Genomic DNA, 26,531 nt, shown 5'->3' with positions numbered 1-26,531 from the left:
TCCCCTCTGTCTGCAGAAGTATGAAAAAATGTCTGTCCCTCTTTTTGAGTGCCTCCAATGGATCCAAGTGTCGCCCAGAGGAGGGGGCAGCCGGTGTGTGCAGCCCTTTGGGGTGCCCGTCCTCACCCCAACACCTCACCCGGGGCTGCAGGTCATCAGGCAGAATAAAGGATGTCGCATTCAGCACCTGCGCGCCTGCCCTCCTGTTCTTCAGGACGAGGGCGTAGGGAAACAGTGGGTTGGTCCTCAGAGGCTCCCAGGTCACTTTCCTGGTATAAGACCAAGAGGTTAGTGGGTATAATACCTCTTATCCTGGGTCAAGATCACAGGCTGGTGGCTTTGACACCTGTGCCTGCCATGATCACCAGAGTCCAGACCAGGAGGACCTGCTGCCCTCCCTCCAGACCTCACGTTTTTTCCACGAGGCCTGCTGGGTTTAAATCCCGTCTCCTCTCCTTAGCAAATCCATGATCGTCAGCAAATCCCTAACTTCACTGGGTCCCATATCTGTGAATGAAATGGAGCTGATAATGTCTATCTCCCAGGGTTGTTTGGGGACTACGTTGAGAAAGTGCAGGCCAAGTGCACAGCGTGAGGCTGGGCATGGAGTTGGGGTTGGGTGACATGAGTCGTTTCCCCTTTTTCCACCTTTTCCCCAAAACTTCCCAGAACATGAAGGAAGTGGTTGACCCCAACTAGTACAGTTGAAGAATTAATTCCTGGGGAAATTCCAAATGCATTTTCTCCAACAAGCTACACGATCCATGGAGGCTGAGTGGTCAGGATATCACAAAATCTATTTAGTTCCTAATATACACGTAAGTCCTTTGAAGGATTTCTGTGTATTATACATTCAGTATTCATAGGAAGCAGTAAGACTTCCTCCTGCACCCTCTAAATGCACACCCTGAGCCCCTAACAGATACGGACTTCAAAATTTCAGCCACCTTCTATTACACACTTGCTGTGTGACAATTAGGGGCAGGAGTTGTCAGCCTCGTTCTGTGGGCATGGCTTCAGAGGCGGAGAGAGCCCAGACTCCACACCTGCTAAGCGGCTTCAAAATCTGCGACACTTCCTGGTGTCACGCTGAAATTCTGTTCACGAAGACTCAACAATTCACTTCAATAGCAGAGGAATATCAGGGAGTCTTCACTGGTCATTGTTCCTGAAGAATTGTGTTTGTGCCAAAATGTGGGCTTGAATAGGTAGGGGTGAGAACAGGTAGGACAAAAGGCTGAAGAGATGTAGGACTGCCAGGCTTAGCAAATAAAAATACAGGAACTTAGTTACATATAAATTTCAGATAAGCAGCAAATACTTGTTTAGCATAGGTATTGCATGGGAAATACTGATACTAAAAAGATTATCATTGTTTATCTGAAATTCACATTTAACTGAACATCTTCCTATATTTGATCCAGCAACCCTCCCCTGCCCCACAAAAATAAACGAACAAAAATGATGGGACAGGCTTGGGAATTTGAATGCCCAATATTGGGGCTGGGACTAGGGTTGGGACAGGGGTCCTGGCAGGGATGATGGGAGGATCTGCTTTAGGGGGAGGATTACCCTTCTCCACTCCTGCCTCCTGTGGCCCCGTCCTGGGCTGTCTAAGGGTTGAGTTGATATGGCGTACACAGAAGTCTGTTCCACGTGCACTCATATATATAGACCGCAGACTGAGTGGGGTACTAGTGGTGCAACAGCAACGCTGCTGCATGTCGGGTTTTTTTGTTTTGTTTTGTTTTTTGAGACAAAGTCTCACTGTCACCCAGGCTACAGTGCAATGGCTTCATCATAGCTCACTAAAACCTCCAAACCTCCAACTCCTGGGCTCAAGCGTTCCTCCTGCCTCAGCCTCCTGAGTCGCTGGGACTACGGGTGCACACCACCACGCCTGGCTAATGTTTCTATTTTTTATAGAGACAGGGTCTTGCTCTTGCTCTTGCTCAGGCTGGTCTCAAACACCTGCAGCATCTCCACCACCACTACCGCCTCCATCACCTCCCCCTGCACCATCTCTACCTTCTCCACCACCTCCATCACCTCCATAGCTCTTGTGGGTTGTCTACTTTCCACTGGCCTTTAAATCTCTTGGAGAGAAGTTAAGTTTTTCACGAGGTCTGGAGTCTCACAAAAGTCGTTTCCCTCAGACAACACTCTGGCAGCATGTTCTGCTCACTTTGAGCCAAGATTTCCCCAAAAAGAATCTTTCCATTTGTGACCACACATAGGACACACCTTTCAAGTGAGTGAAACATTGAGTGTCCTCATAGTATTTTCATACTCATCACTTTCTACAGTAGGCAGGTCTCAAAGGCGGGTCAGGAGGCTGCTGAAAAATAACTGATGGCTTGGGGAGAGAGAAACAAAGGTAAGGTATTGGCTCCAAAACATCCCTGCCATGAGATGAGAGAGGACCCTGGAACAGCTCTAACCAAGACCACTAAAATCCCAGGCGCTCAGGACTGTGTTGCTGATCACCAACTGGAATCTCGCCCTGCATGAGCCCAACAGGCCTCCCAACTTGGAGGATAGGAGCTCATGCTTTGGACTGACACCGAGGTAGAATCCCCACTCTGCCGTTGCCCAGTTGTGTGAGCGGGGGTGCATATTTCCCCCTTTTGAACTTCAGGTTCCCCCTCTGCAAAACTAAGAAGATGGCATTTATTGCATAGTAAGCCAAGAATAAAATAAAATATGTTTTATTTTATTTTATTTTTTGAGACACAGTCTCGCTTTGCTGCCCAGGCTGGAGTGAGTGCTGTGGCGTCAGCCTAGCTCACAGAAACCTCAAACTCCTGGGCTCAAGCGATCCTCCTGCCTCAGCCTCCCGAGTAGCTGGGACTACAGGCACGTGCCACCATGCCCGGCTAATTTTTTCTATATATATATTAGTTGGCCAATTAATTTCTTTCTATTTATAGTAGAGACGGGGTCTCGCTCTTGCTCAGGCTGGTCTCGAACTCCTGACCTCGAGCAATCTGCCCGCCTCAGCCACCCAGAGTGCTAGGATTACAGGCGTGAGCCACCGCGCCTGGCCAAAATAAAATATATTTTAAATATCTAGCAGAATGCCTGGCACATAGTAATGGCTCAAAGAAGTAGTTGCTATATCATGAATCTAGCTTAAAAGTCTAGAAAAAAGTTCCTGTGCACTGGGGCAGGCCTTTCCCCGCTGTTGATGACGGGACAGCGAGCGTGCAACTCCCTTCCCAACAGGCCGTAGACACCGCATAGCGCAGACTGGGTAGGTTACAGATACCCTATCCGATTCCTCGGGATAACGGACATTGATCATCCTCCTCCAGGCCCTCCGTGTTGCTCTTGGTGAGGATTTCGGCAGTAAAAAGAGCCCTGTGAAGACGGCACAGTGCCCCCGGGCTCCACGGCTGGCCCCAGGAGACCAGTGTGGTCTCTTCAGGGGAGTGCAGGGCCAGTGGCCCAATTTCCTTCCTCAGAGGAGGACTGATCGCAGCAGAAGTCTTGCCACAACCTCCCAAGCTGACACGATCCCCTCCCACGAGGCCTCTGTGCAAGGAGGCAGGCCAGCCCACGGGCCTCTGGGACAGCCAGGCTGTGCCGCCAGGCGAGGTGCAGGGAGTGAGGTGACGGCGGAAGGGACAGCGGACAGGCGAGGGAACGCGGGCTTCTAGAGAGCCCTGCGATCAGAAGAGAGGAGGGGGCTGAGGAACACCAGCTTATGCCAACAGCAATGAGTGCCCTGCCCAGGAATCCAAGGACACTGGGTGTCCCGAACCAGGGGAAGCCTAGTTGGAGAGTGGTTTGGGAAGCAGTAAAGAAAAAATGTCAACGTGAAGCCCGAAACAAGGGACTTGGGCCTTTTCGGGGATCTAGGAAGTTGAGAAAGAGCCCTCAGCCAGGGCCTAGGTTCCAGCCGGGCCCCTGGTTCCCCGGGCAGAAACCCCACTCCTCAACCTCCCTTGCAGCTGGGGAAAGACTCGTTGCTAAGTTCCCGCCAAAGGGACGCAAGCAGAGGCGATGGAAGTAATGGCCTGCCCTCCTCTTCCTCTTTCTGCCTTTCCTTTCTTCCTACTCTCATTCTCTTGATAATCATTTCTCATCACAAGGCTTTTAACACTATCCTTTGCTGACTCATCAATTTATCCCCAGCCTGTCTCCCCCTGAACTCCTGACACGCACATCCAACCCTATATGACGTCTCCCTTTACATGTGTCCTAGGAATGTGGCATCTACAACGTCCAAAAATGAAACCCTTGACCCCCCCCAAACCTGCTCCCCAAGAGCCTTTCTGTTTTCTCTATGCATTCAGCCTCATTTTTCTGGCCACTCGAGCCAAAATGCTGACAGTTGTCCTAGACGCTTCTCTTTCTCTCATGCCATGGCCCACTCTGTCAGCAAATTCTGTTGGCTCGACCCACTTGAAGTCAACTTCACTGCCCCTGCCCAGTGTAGGCTTCCAGAGTATTCTGCATGAACCATTTAATAGTGTCCTAACTGATCTCCCTGTTTTTTACTCTTGCCCTCTGCAGTCTATTTACGGAGAAGCCAGCGTGATTGTTTGCCACTTTAAGTCACATCAGGCCCATACTCCACTAAGGCTTCCCACCTCCCTCCAGAAAAGCCCAAACCCTTATGTTTGCCATGGGGCCCTCCCTCCCGTGTTTCCTGACTCATCTCTGTCTTGCCCTCTACTTGCTTCTCTTTTGCTCACTCTGTATATGACGTGCCACACTTTTGCATTCCTCAAGCAGGTCAGTCAGGAGCCTGCCCCAGGGCCTTTGAACTGGCTGTGCCCTCTGCTTGCTTTCCCTCAAATATCTCTGGAGCCTACTCTCACTTCCTTCTACTTTTTGCTTAATTGGCTCCCTCTTAATGAGGTCAGCCTGACCACATGTAAATTTAATCTATGCCCCTGACGCCCACACCTTACCCTCCTTACCTTTCTTCCCGGCTATTATCACCTTCTGACATACTATATCTTTTTAGATGTTTGTTTGCTTCCCCACCTCACCTCTGCCCCAGGCCAGCCCTCATGAGGGCAGCAATTTCCATCTGTTTGTTTACTGAGGTGTCTCTAGTATTTTAAACACCAAGGGTGGAAAAACACTGTTCTCTCGCTGACTCACGGGCATAACTTTTTACTTCCTGGACTGCTAAACTGCTAAGGCCTTAATATACAAGAAACAGAAACCTTCTACTTTGAGTCACTGTCATTTGGTCTCTGTTAACAAAGAGCAAAACAAAATCCTACCTGATGATTTCAAATTTTCAAAATCCATATTTTTAAAAATACCTAATTCTCAAGGAGAAGAGAGAATTCTCAGCAGGCAGAAAGAATGAAATTCTCCGGGTTTGTGTTTTCTCGTTGCTTTGGGTTCACCCCTTCTGTAGACAGCAAATCACTTCAAGATTCTTGTGTTAAATTTTTATAGGCCGATATCAGTGGCCAATAATAATGTTACTATCTGTGATTCCTCAAAAATGATAAAAATAAATATCATTAACATCTTATCCTGTTAATGGTTTTCTAGAGCCTCAAAAAATCCAATTCTCCTGTTTTTCCCCACCCCTTCTCCCCTGTTGTTAGCACCACCTTTTGGCCTTAGTCTAAGCAAACAGGGTGTAAAGCAATTAAAGATTACACAAATGAAAAACACCAAGGAGGAGATGACAGTTTGCACCATTTCTTTTCTTTAACATTTCTGTTTCCCATGACAGGAGAAGAGCAGAGCAGTGACCGCGTCCCAAAGGCCCTGTCTCCAAACACCATCGCATTGGTGGCGAGGGCTTCACTGTACGCATTTGGCAGGGACACGAGTCAGTCCGTGGCAGTGATTAAGAACAGCAACAAGTAAAATTGAGCGGGTGGCGTGTGCCAGGCACCGTACTAGGCACTTAGGCAATCCTGAGAGAAAAATCTCCACAGGGGGAAAAAGAAAAAAGGAAAACTGAATTTCCCAGGGTCTCCTTCAGAAAGAGATTCTGCTGTCTTTTACTCAAAGCGTCTTGAAACCCCACCACGTCCTAAAGGGAAAGGGGTGGAGGACGGGAGAGCTACCTGAGGCTCACCTCCAAGGCTTACCCCTCTCCCAGGCTGCAGCTGCAGCAGAAACCCTGCAAAAATCCCATCTGAAGGGCTCCACTCAATTCCAGTGAATTCAGGAAGTGTCTCCCATGCAGTTATAACATGCCGGGCCCCGTGTGAGTCACCGGGCCGCGACCTGTGCCCTCCCAGGCCAGCTGGAGAGACAGGTGCAGCTGCTACCCACTACTGAGCAGAGCACGTGGGGTGGAGCTTTTGTCTCAAATAAGAGGACGATGGCACCGGCCTGGCCATATAGCACTTCTTGATGCTCCGCAGGCCAGGGAGCAGGAAGGACCTATGAGCTGCTGCTTTTAAGGGTGAAAATGATATGAGGAATACCAGAAAGCATCCAAATATCCCTTCCTACCACCTGCCATCATGCCTGGAATGCCATCTGTCAAATATTTTTTATGAGGCTCTTAAAGTTCTTCATTCCTTGAGAGGCCCGTATTAATATGCTGGAGTTCCCTGGGAAGGAGTAACCAACTGACTCAATGCAACAGGTTTCTTGAACACTTATTCTGTGACAAACACAATGAAAAAGAAACAATCCTGACCTTCAAGTTGCTCACATTTTAAAGAAAGACACAGGCTTATAACTAGATAATTACAACTCAGTGACATGTTGCCATCATAGAAGTATTTGTTTCTCCACTCAATAAATATTTATTGAAACCTGCTTTGTTCCGGACACTGTGCAGGATATCGAGGGTAGGATATGATGGTGGATAAGAGAGATAGCATCACTGACATCATGGAACTTAGGTTCTCAGCATGATAAGGGATAGACTTTTTAAAAACACATGAACGAGTCAACTTGATAATTTCAGATAGTGAGTAGTGCTACGATTTACAAAAATGAGAGTTGGGAACAACTTTGGATAAGGAAGGCCCATCTAAAGAAGTGACGCTATGGCTGAGTTCTAGGATATGAGAAGGAACTAGCATGCCAAGTCTGGTAGGATGAAACTCCAGGCAGAAGGAACTGCAAAACCAATGGCTTGAAGAGGCGGTGGTCTCCGCATGCTCGAGGAACAGAGATGAGGCCAGTGTGGATGCAGGTTAAGCCTGCAAGACAGGCTGGCGAAAGGCAATGTAGTTGGCTTGGCCAGTTCACATACGTGATGGTAAGCGGTTCGGGTTTCCCCCTAACTGATGGGAAGCCATTGGAGGACTTTAAGCAGGGACGTGCCCTGACCTCATTTACATTTTTTAAAGATCACTGTGAGAAGGATTAACTCTGGGGGGACAAGCCTGGAAGTAGGAAAGTCAGTTACGAGGGTCACGTTTCAGTCCAAATGAGAGATGATGGTGGGTTGAGCCCGGCAGTGGAGAAAAGTGTTGTGAGAGATTTGGGATCTATTTTGGTGGAGAACCAGCTGGAGTTGTTAATAGATTGGATAAGGGGAGGTGAAAAAAGCCAAACAAGACTGGTACTGTGGAGGCAGTTAGGCGGGTGAGGGCAATATTGAGAGGTGGAAGCTAACTTTCCCAGCCTGGGTATCACCTGCCCATTTATGGTGACGGTCGTCATGGTGTTCAAGGAGATCATCTAGGGAGAAAGGGCAGAGAGAACTGCGTGAGGGTTAGGTGGGAGGCACTCGGTGCCTAGAGGCTGAGCAGGGAAGGAGCTGGCCAAGGACACCGTGGAGAAGCAGCCAAAGGGGAGGAAGAGGAGGTGAGTGCAGACTTGAGGATGCTGAAGACAGCTCCAAGAGCAAGGGAGTAACCAGGTGAGTAAACTCTAGCTGTGAGGTTGATAAAGACAGAAAACTGACCCGGTGGATTTGCCACTGTGAAGGTCACTGGTGACCTTGACCTCCCAGGCGTCAATGGCGTGGAATGGGGGAAGCCCTGATACAGCCGAGCGGTGGCCGGCCTGGCCTGCCTGGACGCACTGTCTTCGGCTCTCCAGAGAGACCACACCCGGAGCTGTGACTCCCTGACCTGGGTTCACATCCTGGCTCTTCCTCTCACTACCTGTGTGAACTTGGGCAACTTGCCGGTCCTTCCTGAGCATCCGTTGTCTCTTCCACAAAACGAGAATAAGCACATCTTGCAGCAGCGTCGTGGGTGTCGCTGGGTGCCATGTGTGAAAGCACTGGGCGCTGGAGAGCAGTGGGTGCGCGGTAAGCGGCAGCTTCATTGCTGCTGTCAGCACACCCGTGTTGCTCATCTGGTGCATTCTGGGTGGGCAAGCTCCTCTCCTCTCTGTGTAACTGCCACCTCTGTTTGACAAGCCCAGCACAGAGTCCCCGTGCCAGCACACAGTACCTGAGATGGGCTTCCTGCTCAATACAATGTCTGTGGTAATGACAACTGAAAGAGAAATATTTATGGAGTGTCAACAGGAACTCTCAGAGAATTCAAGCACAGGGGAAACAATCAGTGCCTTCCTTCTCTCTCTATAAAGACACTCAAGGCCCACATGGTTACAGAACTATTAGAGGGCCAAAGATAGCTCCTTCTTTCCACTTTTAGAGAGCAGGATGTCCTTTCTTACAACTTACCCACGAATCACTTATTGGGTATTTTCCATTGTATGTACTACTACTCTCTAATGTAGTAGTCACTCACGAAAATGTCACTCAAAGAAAATCAGACTTAATACAATGATTCAAATCTTTATTGAGTATGCTTCACAAATTTTGAGTTGAGAACTACTGCCTTAAGGTCATGGAAAACCAGTGCAAGTGGTTCTAGAAGGAATGGGATTCATGCAACTAGTGCCTAGACGTATACTAGGTGCTCAATAAATGAGCATTGAATGAATGAATGAATAAGTCTCCTGGGGTATATTGGTATATTCCTTTGGGTATCACCCAGAAGAGCTCTGGGGCTCGCGGTGATGGCTCATGCCTGTAATCCTAGCACTCTGGGAGGCCAAGGCTGGAGGATCGCTTGAGCTCAGGAGTTCAAGACCAGCCTGAGCAAGAGTGAGACCCTATCTCTACTAAAAATAGAAAAATTGGCCAGGCATGGTAGCACATGCCTGCAGTCCCAGCTACTCAGGAAGCTGAGGCAGGAGGATCCCTTGAACCTAGGAATGGGAGGTTGCAGGGAGCTATGATGACACCACTGCACTCTAACCTTGGCAACAAAGTGAAACTCTATCTCAAAAAAAGAAAGAAATTAAACAGAAGAGCTCAGGGCTGCTAATTGAGGTAACAATAACACCACACCCATTTATACAGTGCTCTGTACAAGTTGTATGATCCTGGGCCAGTAGCTCAAACTCTGAGTCTCAGGTTCCTCAGTTCTTAAATGAGGATAATAAACGCTGTTTTGCAAGGTCATTGGGAGGATTACATGAGATCACTGTAAAACAGTCAGCATTAGGGGCCTAGGCACTCACTCCTTCAGTGCAATTGACAAGGGAATCTTGGCAGAATGCCCTCCAGTTCCACGCATAAGCTCTCCCTGAAAAAATGAACTTGTGTAGTCTGGGTACATACTGCTTTTGTTACAGACATGTGGCATGCACTCTGCAGGGAGTGACACATCGGCTACCCAACTCACCCCTCACGAGCAACTGCGTAAGTTAAGAGGCCCATAGAATTGCAACTGGCCAAGCAAAGACTCCTCAGCTATTAAGTGGCTCCCTGAACTCAAACAACTAAGTCAGCACCTGGGCTGGCCAGCCCGCTGGCCTCGCCATCTCCGTCACACTCAGGCTGGTTTGGACTGTGGGCTTCAGGGAAATGCTTCCTGTATTCTGTGTTCTGTAGTTTTGTATAGACATACATCATCAGATCTGGAAATGTCTTCTGAAAATACCGGGAAGGATCTCCCAATATGGACTTTATCCTGAAACAAAACACAGTTTGGCATGCTAGTCTCAAATTTTTCTTTCCCCTTTCACAGCGTATGGCTCCAAAGATCTCTTTGCTCTCTTGGTTTCTATAGCAGAATGAATAAGGACTTTGGAATCTGACATAGCAAGACTTATCTCCTGACTCAGTTCTTAAGCTAATATAATTGTGCAAGCTTTGGCCATTTTATCTTTCTGAACTTCAGTTTTTCCATTCACCAAATGGAAATAGTACAATGCCATAATTCCCTATGTACAATTCCAAAATCCAGAAGAACCCCAAATTGCAAGGGTTTTTTTGTGAGTTTGCCCCTAGCATTTTTGGCAGCAAAAGCTGATTTAACTAACATGAGGCATTTTGAGACTTTTATAACTCAACATTCACTTTCCCCGGCCATCAGGTCTTCTGTGTTACTTTACCCAAGAACTCACTAGCTTCAGGTCAATTCGTTTTACCTTTTTTCTAGCAAAAGCTAAAAACGAAGATGAGAGCCTGCTGGACATGTTCATCATTAATTTTAAGGCTATAATGATAGCCCTTTTCTAAACATAGGGGAGGAATTAATTTTCTTTCATCAAAATAAATGTTCTTCTTTCCATAGCAGATATGATTTTAGAATTAGATTTTTTAATCATTCTCATTTCACATATGATTTATAGGAACGAAAACAATACTTACCCTTTATTCGTGTCTTCATCAATGTGTTCTCCTATATTCCTAATGAACTTTAGCAGATCACCCACAGTGTCCTGGTAGAGAAGTCTTCTTTTTCTTGTATAGAAATAATTCATTTTTTTCATAACACATTCATCAATCTGAAAAACAAAACGTGACACAAAAATGTGGTGGCAATACAGAATAAATACTGATGGACTATGAATACCAAAAGGCAAAGTATAAAGTTGAATGAATATATGTTGCAATCACCACTAATTACTAAAATAAATTAGTAGAGAGCAAAGAATGAAATAAATATTGTATAGCAAAATGCTAACTATAATTGTGTCTGGGAGTGGAAGTGTTAGTAACTGTAAATTTTTGTCTTTATTTTTCAACTAAATTATTTTCATAAAAATTTGAATATATTAAAACCTGGTTTAAAAACATCTTCGACTACTCTCCTAGAAAATTTGTTCATTGTACTATACAGTATTTTTATCCTTGTGGCCCACCTTTGAAATTCATACTTGATCGCATAATCCTCCTTAAAGAGGGTTGTTCAGACTGACCCCAGGCCTGGCAGCCGTTGCCAAAGTGAGCATGCTTGTTTTTCGTCTGTTTGGTTTTGTTTTCATAAAGTCTGTTTCCAAGAGGCCCCTTGCCTCTAAGTGCCCCAGGGAACTTCTCTCACGTGGCCTTCCTCTTTCTCTGTGCTTGTCATCCTTGTAGATGACTCCCATATTTAGAAAGAGTTTGGGCTAAGAGAACAAGATGCAACAACCATGGAGCCAGAGGGTCACTTAGGAAGAGTAACCCGTGACAGACCGACACTAGTGATGGTGCTGTCGCCACTGGCCGAATCACCCAGCGCGGATGTGCTCAGCATGGGGCGGCCAAGAACAAATGCGGCTGTGTACGCCGGACAACTGGGGCTCTAGACATGTGCTGACAAAACTACGTGAACTGAAAATGAGCAGGTCGCTAAAATCAACCAGAAAACAAAGTCTGAAATGGGAACCAAATGGTAAAACTTGAAGTCAATCAAAATTCAATATAAGTCAATAAAATTTAGGGGAAAGACCCAATGAATTGGGAAACAAACAAAAACAGATTTTCCTTCCCAGCTCTGCCCATCTCTGGCCATCCAGCCACGGGTAATTCGGGTCCCATCTCCGAGTCTCAGTTGCCTCCGCAATTAAATGAGCTGGTGGGCTGGACACCATCCTATTAACAGCTTTGTGCAGCGGGGCAGCTTAAGCACACGGCATCTGCAGCCATTCTTCCCAGCTTCAAATCCTGTCGCACCCTCACTGGCTCTCTGTGATTGAAAGAATTGTCTGTGCTTCAGCTTGCCCATCTGCAAAACATAGATTACTGTCTCAGAGGATGTGACAAGGACTGAATGTGGCAACTCACATAAAGTCCTAAGGACTGCGGCTGCCATATAGTCAAGCACTACGTGACAGTTAGCTGTCATTGTCATCTGCTCTGGTTTCAAATCCATTGCTACAAGTCTCAGTTTCGGCTGAGGTTTTAGAGACATTCATTTAGCAAAGGGTCACGACCACCTACTCTAGGTCAGGGACACAGTAACGGGCTAAAGGACGGGCAGTCTCTGCCCTCATGGAACTTACAAGCTAGCGAGGAAAATGGACCTTAACCAGCAACTATGAGAGTGCTGTGTGGTCGAGAGACAAATGAGGGGAGGAAAGCAACGCGAGAACTGGAAACAAAGAGGCATGAGAGAAGCCGAGGCCCAGGTCAGGCCTAGGATAGAGAAGCTGTTGGTTTCAGTCAAAGGCTGTGGATTCTCCCACAGTCCTTTGCACGTGTCCCTGGGGGCCAGCATGCATCACACAGCATCCTTTCTGCGGGTTTCCCTGCCCCACAGGGACTGTGCTGTATTCTGCTTTGGATGCTCAGGGCCTCACCTGGGCCTAGCATCTCACTGGCATTTGATGGATGTTTGTTAATTAACAACAGTGAAAGCTCTGATAATACCAATTGAGATTGAGATGGTGATTAATTTTGTAGAGTTTCACCGTATATAGTTCAAGTTAGGTGGAACTTCTCTTGAAGAGGGGGAATGTGAAAGATCATCTTTTCTTTGCAGAAGGTAGAATGTAGGTCTGCACGTGGATCCTAGGAGCTGGGCTGAATCACAGTCTATCAGGGGCTGCTCTGCGGTACACAGAGCAAATGGGCATTTACTCAGGTCTCAGGGACGGAGGGAGGACCTGGCCCCCTAGAAGAGCAGTAGAGACCTGTAAGAGCCAAGGGAGCCTGGGTCGGGGAGCGGGAGGAAGAAAGATCACCTTTTTAAGCCCCTGGTCAGCCAAAGGTATAAAATAAGTTAGAAAAACTAACACAAAACATTACACAGATTCTCATTCCTGGAAAAACCCCTTGGCTATAGGAATTCTTCATACCTTTTCAGTCCACCTAGCAAAACTTTTGGAATGTTCATATGGTCCAAGTTCCAGGAGTTGGAGGATCTCACTTTCAGAAACTCGCATTTTGATGTCGGATTCGTTTCCCACATTCCGAAGTGTCCTATAGCGGCTGAGGGCGACAGAATTATCATGATCATTCCATCTTTCCGGCTCTTTCCAGAAACAGAAAACTATTAGATTTTGATTTTTAATACAAGTAGTCAAACCATATCTTCAAAAATTCTGCATGACGGGAGAAGTAGGCATGTCTTCCCCCTCTCCCCAACAGTCTTCAGAAGAGGAAACCGGAATCCAGAGAGGTTAGGTCATCTCTCCCAGGACACACAGCCAGTAAATGACAAGCGGAGAGGGAAGGCTGGGTCTGCCCATTCCCAGCCCTGACCCCTGCCCATATCCACCTCCTGCGATATCCACTCACGTTTTGCTTACCTCTCCCAAGTCCAAAAGAAGGGGTGACCCAGCAAGTCACTCAGACAGTCCCTCCTGTTTTCCCCAGGGTGGAACAGAAGACGAATGAGGTCCTTAGTTTCCTCATCCGGGGAAAGTAGAACCACCTCTTCATTACTTTGAGCCTTCAGCTTCTCAAAAGAGATGTCTTCCTTCTTTACCACATATAGGACCAGCCGTCCAAGGGCCTGGAATCCAAAAGCCACAGATGGAACCAAAGGTGCTTGTGAATTATTTCTCTATTCAGGTAACCCTGGAAGGTGCGGTGCAGGATATAAGCAAATGGAAGGCAGGAAGAATCTTAGGGAGTGAGTCTGCAGGCTTATTAGGAAGCAAAGATACAAATTTCTGCAGAGAGCTCTTCAAGGTCCACACAGGTTAGGTTTACAAAGAGCAAGAGCTAATTCTGGGACAGAGTTGTCAGGGCAGACTGCTCGGAGGAAAAGAGATTTGAGCTGGGCCTCAAATGTATGTATAGACTATAGATAAATTGGGGAAAGGGAGAATGCTTTAAACAAGGGGAATACCAGGAGCCTGTCTGGGAACTGGGTCTTTGAGTCTGGGGCTACATCAGGCAGCAGATAAAGGAGCCAGTCCAGGACTGGCTGGGTCACCGGAGGGTCACAGTGACAGCCCCAGGAGCTGGGACAAGGCAGGAAGGAATGGCGGGGAAGGAGACCCTCCTAGGAACTCTCTACACTAGCCAGAATCAGGGAAGAGCCAAAATGGGGAGCCACCAACCCAAGAGGCCAGACACGTGGATGGAGAGTTCTTGCCCATGGGTTCAAAGTTCAGCACACTGGGGAACTCTCCAAGACAGAACTGCCCTGGCAGGTTCAGAGTCAGCCTGGGAGTTCTGGTCTGCAGAGCCCAGTCTTGGTGTCAGGAGCAACAGCTGTTCCAGGGTGTGAACCATTCTGGCCATGCTTAGGCTCTTTCCAGAGGGGAATTGGCCTTATCCCAGGTGTTCTCAGAGGCCCTTAGTAACCGGCCTTCTTCAGAGCTTAGCCCACAAGCTTGAATGGGGCGGAAAAAGAAATCTCATTTGTTAATATTTTGTCCAGAGGCAGAAAAATAACTCCTGGGCATATTTTGAAAATCCCTCCTGGAAGTATTTGGAGAAGAGATATGGCGTGCTCAATTCATTTACTTATGTAGCTGGCAGAGGAAGACAGAGATGCAAAGAGATCCAGAAAGGGGCCACAGGGACAGCCAGCTCGACACTGGCCCAGGCTGTCACACCTTCTCCTCTTCATCTTCAAAGCTCTGCTGTGGGAGAGGCCCAAGGAAATGCTGTGGTCTACAGGGAAGTGAGGACAGTGAGCAAGACCGGGGGAAAGTCTCGAAAGTTCCTTTATTCCTGGTTAAAATAGGAACGTCCTCCAATTGGCCATAGGAAATAAGGCAATGAACGAATAAAGAAGCAGAAAGAAGAGAAAGCAGGCTAGGTTGTAGCAATTACCTCCAGATCTCTCTTGATTTCCTGGGGATCTCCAGCCCACTTGATGCTCTTATCAAAATCTGCCAGGCGAACAGCATTCTTAGAATCTAAGGGGCAGTTTGCAGAGGCGTGTTGAAAATATTCATTCTCCACCATGTGAGAGCCAATTGATTTAAATAAACATGTAGCAGCCTATACAATCCATCACCTTACGTCTGTATTGCTATTTATTCCTCAAAACACTTTGTCGTGTGTACTGTTTCATTCCATCTAGTAGGTCTCTGCCAAGAGCAGGACTTTTTATTTTATTTTTTCCAGGCCAAGGGGTAGGAAGTTCTGGGTTATCAGGGTGAGTCTGATAAGTACTCTGATAACGCAATTATCAGAGTACTCTGATAAGTACTCTAGCACTCTGGGAGGCCGAGGTGGGCGGATTGCTCGAGGTCAGGAGTTCGAAACCAATTTGAGCAAGAGCGAGACCCTGTCTCTGCTATAAATAGAAATTAATTGGCCAACTAATATATATAGAAAAAAATTAGCCAGGCATGGTGGCGCATGCCTGTAGTCCCAGTACTCTGATAACACAATGACAAGTACCCTTACATGAATAAGACAGAAGGAGTTTTGATGACAGAAGAGAAGAAGGCAATGTGAACATGGAGGCAGAAATTGATGTGGCCATAAGCTGGTCATCAGAAGCTGGAAGAGGCTAGGAAGAGACTCTCCCCTGCACCTCCACCTCCTACACCTGATTTGGGGCCAGTGGAACTGATTTTGCAATTCTGCCTCCTGTGAGAGAATAAATTTCTGTTGCTTTAAGCTACCATGGCTGTGGCAACTTGTTTCAGCAGCCATAGGAAACTAGCACATTCAGTTAGTTGTGTTTCCCTGGGTGTAACTTCTTCTGCTCAATGATGAATCTCTTTCATGCTATTGGCACTCCCTACATATCTTAAATGATTTTTTACTCTAAGCCCAACTTTGCAGCTGAGACTCCCTGGTGCTGTGTGAGTTTCTTCTGCTGATGCCAACAGGCAGGAGGGATGGAACTGGTCGTCAGAGCTTCTGCTCTTTTCTTGTCCCATCACTTTAAGGGTTTGATGCAAGGCACTGAGTTCTGCAGCATGTATGAGGCTCACCGCATTGAGATAGAAGTATAAGCAATTATTTATTGTTCAAACTTTAGAATGGGATAACGATGCCAGGAAGTCCAAAGAACAGATGATACACAAGTCATTTTTTTCTTTAGAACGTGTTATATGATACTTGAATCAAGATCAGCAGAACTGGGGAGATCTCACCCTTGGCTGAATCTTGAATACTCTGCTTCACGTTATGGAACGATACATACCTTCTGGCCCTGGTCAATCTCCCCAGCAAAACTGCTAAATACCAGGAAAGAATGTCATACCTGTCCTCAAACTAAAGTCCAGATCCCAGTTGTATTCATATATATATATATATATATATATGCCTACTTCTCTCTTCCAGGACCTTAAATACTGTTCTCTCTATATATATATACCTGCACCTGCATTTTTGCCCTGTTCCCTTATACCGAGCTTAAATCTCGGTGCATGTCTATGGATCAGGTATCTACTCTGCTTAGACCTTTAGACAAGCACCTGGCCTTTCCTGAACACCTATGATGTACCAGGTGACTTGTCTACTTAATATGCTGCATTTAGACCTCATATAAAACCTTATGAAGGAGGCATTATCAGCCTCAAATGAGGAAACTGAGGCTCACAGAATCAAGTGACTTGTGTGAGGTTACAAAGCTATTATATTGCACAAAATGGTGGGGACTAGGCTTCAAGCCACCCTAACTGTGGCTGGAGCCCTGGCTCGTTCTACTGTGCCATATTGCTTCCTGGGACTCTGCACTCAGCTCTGCTTGTTTCCTGTAATGCTGTTTTCATTTATTTTGTTTTTGGCTTGGACCAGTGGATTCTGACATGTTCTGCCTTGGAGTCTGTGTTTTCACTGTGTCACATCTTGTCCTGACATCCTCAATTCTGCCCTCAGTTTTGCCATTAAGTTTCACAGTTACTGCCACCTTGGCTGAAGGAGCTCACCTGTAGGATTCTCTGGCTTGCAGATTTCTTTGGGACTTCAAATTTCTGGAGCTGGTTTCATCCAAGACATACCTGCATATTTTTATTTTGCTAAGGCCATATGAGGTTACCCTGGCATTCTGCGGGCGTGCACCAGCCTCCGTGTGGAGTAAGGGAACTCAGTTATAATTGGCAGCAGGAGAGACTGCACTGTAACTGTGAATTCAGTGTAACAATCCTCAAATTGAATACTCCGCATTTACTCTAGACCTTTCCTTTATGCAATGGAAAACTTTTCCTTTTGTAAACAAAGACCTTACAATTTCTAAGGGAGAATTGCGGGTTGGGAACTCACCTATTAAGATGTTCCGTGGCTGCAGATCCTGGTGAGTGTACCCACACGACAAGTGTAGTTCTCGAACAGCCTGGAATATCGATAGGAGGACGTTTCGGGCAAACTTGTCTTCCTCATTTTCCACAGTTTCCCCTCTGTGCGCAGCCAAGCGCGCTTCCAGAGTCTCTTCACAGAGGGTGACGCACACGTACAAGCAGCCCCTGCGGCTCTCACTGCCATAGAATGTCACCAAGTTACTGTTCTCTCGGCTGCTTTGCAGACAGGAGACTTCTTGCTGTGCACGCACGCTGCCGTCACAGAACGTCTTCACAGCTACCTCTCGCTCCTCGTAGATCCCCAGGTAGACGCCCCCTTCAGAAGTGTCAGCGACTTTATAACTTTCGTCCATGAAGATCTTGAGTTTGCCGATCATAGGGCGGTACATTCGGTGGAGCGTTTTCAGGGCTGCCCCCCAGCGTGAGCTCTGAGGCTTCCAGTCCGCAGCAGGAGGGCGAAAACACTCCGTAGCTCCGTGGCAGACGAGAAGCTTCACGAGGCGAGTGTCGTAATTCCGCTTGGCTATGGTGACCAGGTCCCCACAGCCTGTGCTGGCTCCCCGGGCACACAGCAGCCCGGCGATGTCGCTCAGCTTGAGCTCCACGGCAATCAGCAGCGCTGTCTTGCCCTCGCTGTCTGTGTCGTCGATCTCTATGTGCTCTCGCTCCAGAAGCATCTGCACCACAGCCACGCGCCTCTTTTCCACGGCCAGGATCAGGGGCGTCTTCCCCCTTTCTCCCCTGGCGTTGACATCGGCCCCACGGTCCAGCAGGAGGCGCGCAATGGCCTCCACGTTGCCATCGCGGGAGCTCAGAAGGGCGTGGATCAAGGCATTTCTGCCCATGTTGTCGCGGGCGTGGACATCTGCCCCCATCTCATCCAGGAGAACCCTCACGACCTCCAGGCGGCCTTCCTCGGCAGCGTCCATGAGCGCCGTGGCGCCTCCTTTCCTGAGCCGCTCTTGGCCCACCTTGGGCTTCCTGCTCGCGTTCACGCCCGCGCCGCGCCCGTGCAGGAATCTCAAGGCTTCCACCCACCCGTACTGGGCGGCTTCCATGAAGGCCGTGAAGCCGTTACAATCACACTCGTTGACGTCTGCTCCCTTGGAGAGGAAAAGCTCGAGCAGCGGCACGTTTCCCACGATCGCGGCGACGATGAAGGGAGTGGCCCCGTTCCACTTCCTCAGGCAAGGGTCCGCACCGTGGCGGAGCAGAAGGCCCACGATGTCCCCCCTGCAGGCTTGCACTGCGTTGTGCAGAGCCGTCCAGCCCCCTGACTCCTCCTGGAAATTGGCATCGGCTCCTCTTTCCAGCAGTTGCTGGACCATCTGGACATCTTCCTCTTCAACAGCTTTGATCAACAAGCGGTTGTCTTCCATGGTGGCCGTCCTCCTGCGGGAGGAGGCAGGTCCCTCCCGGGCACTGTCACCACCCTTGGCCTCCATGATGGTAAATGCCACTGGCTGCAACTTTCTCCCTTTTCTTTGAGAAAATGAAAACTATCTGCTTGGGATCTAATCAGTTATCTGACTGTGGATCAGCAGCGTGAGGAGGAACCATGTTCAGTCTTCCGGCATTCCGCCTGGAGACAGACAGAGAGGTGCTTTGTAACAGGGATAAAACACTTGAATCAGAGAAATTAATTTTACTGGCAACTTTTTCTGAATATATCTACTTATTTATTACAGAACTTTAAAATTATAGAATATTGTGAATATACGTCAATTCAAAATAAGAAAATTATTACTCTATAAGTCCCACTGCCCAGAAATAGCCACTGTTAATATTTGAGCATATTTCTATCATTTTTTTAAACAGTTGGGCTCATACTGTACAACTTTGTATCCTGCTTTTTTCATTTAATGTCATACTGTAAATGATCTCCTATGTTATTACAAAGATTTTTAAAGATTTTAATGACTGTGCAATATGCCACAATACAGTTGTTTCATTTCCCTACTTACTATTATATTTAAAAATAAGCTTTAAACAAGATTTTTTAATTACAAATTTTTAAACATTTCTAAATGATGTTGCAGCTTATTTATTTATTTATTTTTAATTTTTTATTTCATCATATTACAGGGGTACAGATGCTTAGGTTACATAATTGCCTTTGCCCCAACCAAATCAGAGCTTCAAGCATGTCCATCCCCCAGATGGTGCACACCACATCCAAACCACAACCATCCCCTCCTCTCTCCTCCCACCTGTCTGACACCCGATGAATGTTACTACTATATATGCACTGAAGTGTTGGTCAGTTAAGTCAGTTAATACCAATTTGATGGTGAGTACATGTGGTGCTTATTTTTCCATTCTTGGAATACTTCGCTTAGTAGAATGGGCTCCAGCTCTATCCAGGACAATACAAGAGGTGCTAGATCACCATTATTTTTTGTGGCTGAGTAGAACTCCATGGTATACATATACCACATTTTATTAATCCACTCACGTATTGATGGGCACTTGGGTTGTTTCCATATCTTTGCAATTGTTGCAGCTTATTTTAGCTTGTTTTTCTATGATAGATCTTATGATAGACTTCTTATGATAGACCTCAAAGAACTGAATGATCGGTCAAGAATATGATTGTAGATAAGAGGATCAAGATGGTGGATGAGAAACACCGCCAGAAAGAGTGTCTCTGCAGAAAAGACAGATTCTAGCAGAAATTAGAAAAAAGAAGCAAGAAGGCAAGTATACAGCAAACGAGGGCCAGAAAGAGGGGTACCTGAGATCCTGGGAGACTCTACGGGAGGAGGCTAAGGAGGAGAACTGGAATCTGAGACCGCTGGAGCAGCCCAGAGACCATTGGGAAGGGTAGGTGGATAAATCACCTTTCCCCTCCCCTGCATTTGGGACTGCTGGTGGGCTCCCCAGTGGGTGGAGAGATGTGTGGACACCAGCCCAGAGACGGCCGCCGCCAGCTAGTGGTGAGCATGTAGCGGACGCGGCACCAGACTCCCAAATCCCTCGGGGAACCTCCACGTGCACAGACCTGAGCCGTGCAGCAGGCACCATATTGCCTCCTCCTCCCCTCCGCCAACCCTACCCGCGGCTGCCCAGAGAGACAATACAGCCACCAGCCAGAGGCACCTCCAGGGAACAGGACCTTCCCTTTTGGGACCCTACAGCTGACTCAGGGGAACTCAGACTGTGAGCTTCCTACCCGCCAGCCCTCCCAGGTGCTGCTGGCATCGTGTTCTCAGGAGAACGGTGCCGACCCAGAGGCTGAGAGACATAGAACCAGCTTGGGCTCCCTGTGGGTGAATTGGGACCGGAACTCCTCTCCCTGGTGGGGATACAGTTTGAACTCTGGGACCCAGAGGTCGGACCTGCAGACCAGATCCCGTGCACCGAGGTCTAGCATTGCCCGGGGCACAGAAGGGATATTTGTGAACAGCCTGCTGAGGTGTGTGCGCCTCCAGGGGCAGATCAGCATCCTAGAGGGCAACCCTCCCACCAAAGGGAGGCCTTGCGCCCAGCCCAGGCAGCGTTTCTGCGCAGGGAACCTCCCCGCCGGCATCACAATCCGGGGAGGCCTGGTGGCGTGTGGTCTGGCCTGCTGGCAGAGGCCCAGGAGTAGCTGCGGAGTTGAGGCCTGCTCCAGACTGAGGGTCTCAAACAGCCCCACCCCCACAAGCAGACTTTCTGGCTGAGCGGGACCATTCCAGCCCCGCCCTGACAGCTTTTCCTGGAAGCAGAGAACAGAACTTTGACCCCTGCTAACGGCATTGGTGTTGCCTGAGGGCAGGCTTACCCAACCCAGGTCCGCCCAAAACAAGAGCTGATAACAGGACACAAAAACAACAGCATGGCCTGTTCCTCCAAGCAAGCGCCACCTACTGACAGGGACGGCATCCTGCACAGCCTTTTCACGGCACCCACTGACTCATTATACAGGGAGTGGTCGAATCTCACCCACAGACACCACCTACCGGCTCAGAAACTAAACAAGGCGTGTGAATACCCAAACAATAACCTAAAGGAAAGAAACAACAACTGATCGACATGGGAAGAAATCAGCGAAAGAACTCAGGAAATATGAAGAACCAAACGGAAAACACACCCCCAAAGAGGAGCACCAACCCCCTAGAAACGGACACCAACCCAAATCAGGCAACCAAAATGAAAGAAGAGGAATTTCGTATGTGGATCATAAGAACACTCACCGACCTGCAACAACAACTCAATAACCAACACAAAGAAACCACAAAAAGCCTCCAGGACCTAGAACAAAAGTTCACTAAAGAAATAGACACAATGAAGAAAAGTTTAACCGAACTCCTGGAAATGAAGAATCAATTCAGGGAACTACAAAATACAGTGGAAAGTCTCAAGAACAGGGTAGATCAAACAGAAGAAAGAATCTCAGAGATTGAAGATAACACCCTCCAACTAAATAAAACCATCACAGAGATAGAGCAGAGAAACAAGAGAAAAGAGCAAAGCCTACAAGAGATTGTTGAAGTCACAATCCCACAAGAGATGTGGGATTATGTGAAGAAACCTAATGTGAGGGTCATAGGGTTACCAGAAGGGGAAGAAGACAACACCCAAGGGTTGGACAAGCTATTTGAAGATATAATAGAGGAAAATTTCCCAGGCCTTGCTCAAAATCTCGATATACAAGTTCAAGAAGCTCAGAGGACCCCTGGGAGATTCAATCCAAACAGGAAGACGTCAGGACATGCAGTCATCAGACTGACCAAAATATCAACTAAAGAGCCCCTTCTAAGAGCTGTAAGACAAAAGAAGCAAGTGACATACAAGGGAAAGCCAATTCGAATAACATCAGACTTCTCTAATGAGACTTTACAAGCAAGGAGAGACTGGGGCCCCATTCTCACTCTTCTGAAACAAAACAATGCCCCGCCTAGAATCTTATTCCCTACAAAACTAAGCTTCATATATGAAGGAGAAATAAAGACATTCTCAGACAAGCAAAGTCTCAGAGAATTCACCAAGACAAGACCAGCCCTACAAGAAGTACTCAAAACAGTGTTATGCACGGAACACCATAATAAAAACCCACAAATATAAAAACAACCAAAACCCAAAGATTAAAGGCCAGATAATACAATGGCTCAAGAGAGAAATCAAAACAACAACATCCAACCCAACAAAATGAACAGTAATCTACCTTACCTATCAGTTCTCTCAATAAATGTGAATGGCTTAAACTCTCCACTCAAGACACATAGGCTGGCTGAATGGATAAGAAAATACAGGCCAAGTATATGCTGTCTTCAGGAAACACATCTAACCTGCAAGCATGCATATAGACTAAAAGTAAAAGGGTAGAGATCAGTATTCTAGGCAAGTGAAAGCCAAAAGAAGGCTGGCATGGCAGTTCTAATTTCAGACGATTTAGTTTTTAAACCAACAAAAGTAGTGAAAGATAAAGAGGGTCATTATATAATGGTGAAGGGCACACTTCAACAAGAAGTGATAACAATTTTAAATATATATGCACCCAACTTAGGGGCACCCAGTTTCATAAAGCAAACCTTACTGGATCTAAGCAAATGGATTAATAGCAACTCCATAATCACCGGAGATTTCAACACCCCACTGACGGCACAAGACAGATCCTCCAAACAGAAAATTAATAAAGAAATGATGGACTTAAACAAAACCTTGGAACAACTGGGTCTGACTGACATCTACAGGACATTCTACCCCAAATCCACTGAATATACATTCTTACCATCAGCTCACGGGACATTCTCTAAGATTGACCATATCCTAGGACACAAAGTAAATCTCAAGAAATTTAAAAAAAATAGAAATCATACCATGTACCTTCTCAGATCACAGTGGAATAAAAGTAGAAATCAACCCTAACAGAAACTCACATTTCTACACAAAAATGTGGAAATTAAACAACCTCCTACTAAATGATTACTTCATAAATGAAGAAATCAAGATGGAAATAAAAAAAATTCTATACTCCTACACTGCTGGTGGGACTGCAAATTAGTTCAACCTCTGTGGAAAGCAATATGGAGATACCTTAAAGCGATACAAGTGAATCTACCATTTGATCCAGCAATCCCATTGCTGGGCATCTACCCAAAAGATCCAATGACATTCTACAAAAAAGACACCTGCACTCAAATGTTTATAGCAGCACAATTCATAATTGCAAGGCTGTGGAAACAGCCCAAGTGCCCATCAATCTAAGAATGGATTAATAAATGTGGTATATGTATACCATGGAGTACTATTCAGCTCTAAGAAACAATGGTGATATAGCACATCTTATATTTTCCTGGTTAGAGCTGGAACCCATACTATTAAGTGAAGTTTCCCAAGAATGGAAAAACAAGCACCACATATACTCACCAGCAAATTGGTATTAACTGAACAGCACCTAAGTGGTCACATAGGTACTGCAGTAATAGGGTATTGGGCAGGGGGGAGGGGGGCGGGTATATACATATATAATGAGTGAGATGTGCACCATCTGGGGGATGGTCATGCTGGAGACTCAGACTTGTGGGGGGAGGGGGGGAAATGGGCATTTATTGAAACCTTAAAATCTGTACCCCCATAATATGCCGAAATAAAAAAAATTAAAAAACTTTTAAAAAAAGAATATGATTGTATTTAGGATTTTCAATCTATGTTCACAAATTTCTTTCAATGTCATATAAACATACTTTTACCAGAAATAGGTATCTCCTAGGGGGGAATCCTCATTTAATAGGAAAAATGTATTTCATGAATTTTGTTCATTTGCATTTCTTATATCACCAAGAAGGTTGATCACTGTGTTCAGTGACTCTGCACATTCTCTTTGTACAACTGTGTGTCCCTATTCAAATACAGATGATCCCCAACTTACCATGGTTCCACTTACATTTTTTTGATTTTATGATGGTACGAAAGCAATACACATTCAGTAGAAACCATACTTTGAGTAACTAAGCCACCATTCTGTTTTTCACTTTCAGTATAATATTCAGTAAATTACATGGGATATTCAACAATTTATTATAAAATAGGCTTTGTGTTAGATGATTTTGTCCAACTGTAGGCTAATGTAAGTGTTCTGAGAACATTCAGGTTAAGCTAGGCTAAGCTATGACGTTCAGTAGGTTAGTATATTAAATGCATTTTCAACTTACTATATTTTCCTATGGGTTTATCAGGATATAACTCCATTGTGAGTCAAGGAGTGGAAAGAACTTGGACTGTGACTTCAACAAGATATAAGTTTGAGCCCCTGGCTGTGGCCAACAGAAAAGAAGCCACACCCTGCAAAATAATTTAAAGAGGTTTATTCTGAGCCAGATTTGAGGATTATGACCCAGAGCCACACCCAAGAAGCCTTGAACAAGTGGACTTCCTGTAATTGGGTTACAGTTTGGTTTTATACATTTTAGGGAGACAGGAATTATAGGTAAAGTCATGAATCAATACATGGAAAGCATGTATTGGTTTGTCCCGAAAACGTGGGACATCTCAAGTCATTACAAGTCATAGGTGGGTTTAAGGATTCTTTAGTTGACAATTGGCTGCAAGAGTTAGGCTATGTCTAAAAGACCAGGAGTCAGCAGAAAGGAGTTAAGATAAGGATCATCTATCTTTCATGCAATGCTAGAATCAGGTTGGGAAGTAAACCACATTATATTGGATTAACAAAACCTATTTAATGAGATCTTATCATTTGTAGGCATGACTCACCAGTCCCCCATTAGAAAGGAATTTGGGGGCAACAGAAAAGATCAGAGTTCGGTCCTCACTGTGTAACTTCATATTGTTGCTTCCTGATGTATAATTTTAGATTGTTGAGTCTCAAAATTTTCTGCTTCCTCGAATGTGGACCACAATGAATATGGTCATGTGTGTAAAGTGCATTAAATCACAATGTGCTGTGAATATTAGGCCCTCAATGAATGGTAGGGCTAATTATGTCCCATTATGAAAAATATTTTTAACAAATTTTATTCTCCCCACTCATATGCCTATAGTTACTACACAAATAGGGAAGCTGGAGGTATACATTTAGTCCAGCTGTCCTCAATCACATCTGAGAATTATAGATCCAATCCAATCACCAGACAGCCCCAAACTGTTACCTGAACATGTAAATAACTGCATCTACTACACAATTCACAAAGCAACCCTCTTCCAGCAATCTCACCACTTCGACATTTTCAAAGCCTCAGGGGTTCATTGATTAGACCCTCCGAGGTCTAACCAACTGTGCAACACAAACACGATCACCAGGCATTGAAATCTTGGAACCAATTCCCTGTATAGACAGTCCCAGTTAGGAGCAGATGTGACGAGCTGGCATAAAGGAGCAGAGAAGGAAAGAAAGTCAAGGAAACCGAGCAAAACATCAGAGTGGAGAATCTAGACACCCCAGCGAAAGCACTGCATCAGACAAGTCCTGCTTTTAGTTTCGCTTTCTCCTGTGACCAGAGTTGCCTTGGAAACAGAGGGACTGAAAAAATAAAAGTTGGACTGTGACAGATCCTGGGAGGACAGGGCTCCCGGAAGGGCCCGCAGGGCAGCCCATGCTCCGAGCTCAGCTTCCACTCTGCCAGTCCTCCACGCCCAGCATGCCCGGGTCCACAGCCCAGAAATTCTTCCAGAACGACTTCCCAAGTTTTTCCAGTTCTCCTTCTGCCCATCTTACCTTCTCAACTCAGCCCCCGCCTGTGTTCTTCCTTTGTCTGCGGGAGACTCGGGAAGGCTGTTCCCAGCAGGGGACCTGTCCTTGCTCTGCCTCTGCCCTGCAGGGCGGGCTGCGCCGCCGGGAGGAGGGGGAGAAGGAGGAAGAGGAAGTGAGGAAGGCGAGCGGAGGGCAGGTGGCCACACACCCACAGCCTGACGGCCGTTACCAACATGGGCAGAAGCAGGCACGCCCCCGGGGAGAGCGACTGTCTCAACGCCAGTGTCGAATCTGACCACGGGGATCCTCTCTGCCTTTTTGCAGTCACTCTTCCGTACTTCCTGTGTCATGCCAAATCCCCTGTCTTCTTAGGAGACAGGAAGGGAAAGTAAACACTTATTGGGCACCTGCTTTGTGCCAGACACTATGCTTTACACGCTGCACGGTCCCAGTTAAAAGTTATGAGACAATTATGAGAATTAGCTCGCACAAGCTAAGTGCGCTCAGAGCCCTGCCAGCCATGTGAGCTGGCTGGACTCGCTGCCCCCAGGCGATGTGGCCTGGG

The 26,531-nt window shown here is 46.6% G+C and overlaps 1 protein-coding gene across 2 annotated transcripts; it reads right to left on the bottom strand.

The window, feature by feature from the left end:
• Positions 1 to 8,682: 8,682 nt before the first annotated feature.
• Positions 8,683 to 26,143, bottom strand: RNASEL (ribonuclease L). Of its 2 annotated transcripts, XM_012735644.3 has the most exons (7): positions 25,991 to 26,139; positions 17,300 to 18,916; positions 14,909 to 14,994; positions 13,429 to 13,634; positions 12,976 to 13,108; positions 10,565 to 10,701; positions 8,683 to 9,881 (listed from the first exon to the last, which is right to left on the bottom strand). In XM_012735644.3, exons 2-7 carry the CDS (start codon positions 18,777 to 18,779, stop codon positions 9,683 to 9,685), a joined length of 2,241 nt encoding a protein of 746 aa, XP_012591098.2. In that variant the 5' UTR covers positions 18,780 to 18,916; positions 25,991 to 26,139; the 3' UTR covers positions 8,683 to 9,682. The 2 variants fall into 2 exon arrangements, with proteins under 2 accessions (XP_012591098.2, XP_012591104.2); XM_012735650.2 differs by lacking the exons at positions 8,683 to 9,881; positions 10,565 to 10,701 and adding an exon at positions 10,708 to 11,903 and having other exon boundaries at positions 25,991 to 26,143.
• Positions 26,144 to 26,531: the final 388 nt, after the last annotated feature.

Source organism: Microcebus murinus, chromosome 23 (genome assembly GCF_040939455.1).
Source record: "Microcebus murinus isolate Inina chromosome 23, M.murinus_Inina_mat1.0, whole genome shotgun sequence".
Taxonomy (NCBI): Eukaryota; Metazoa; Chordata; class Mammalia; order Primates; family Cheirogaleidae; genus Microcebus; species Microcebus murinus.
The sequence above is the reverse complement of the archived record's forward strand: the minus strand, read 5'-3'. Positions and strand labels throughout refer to the sequence as shown.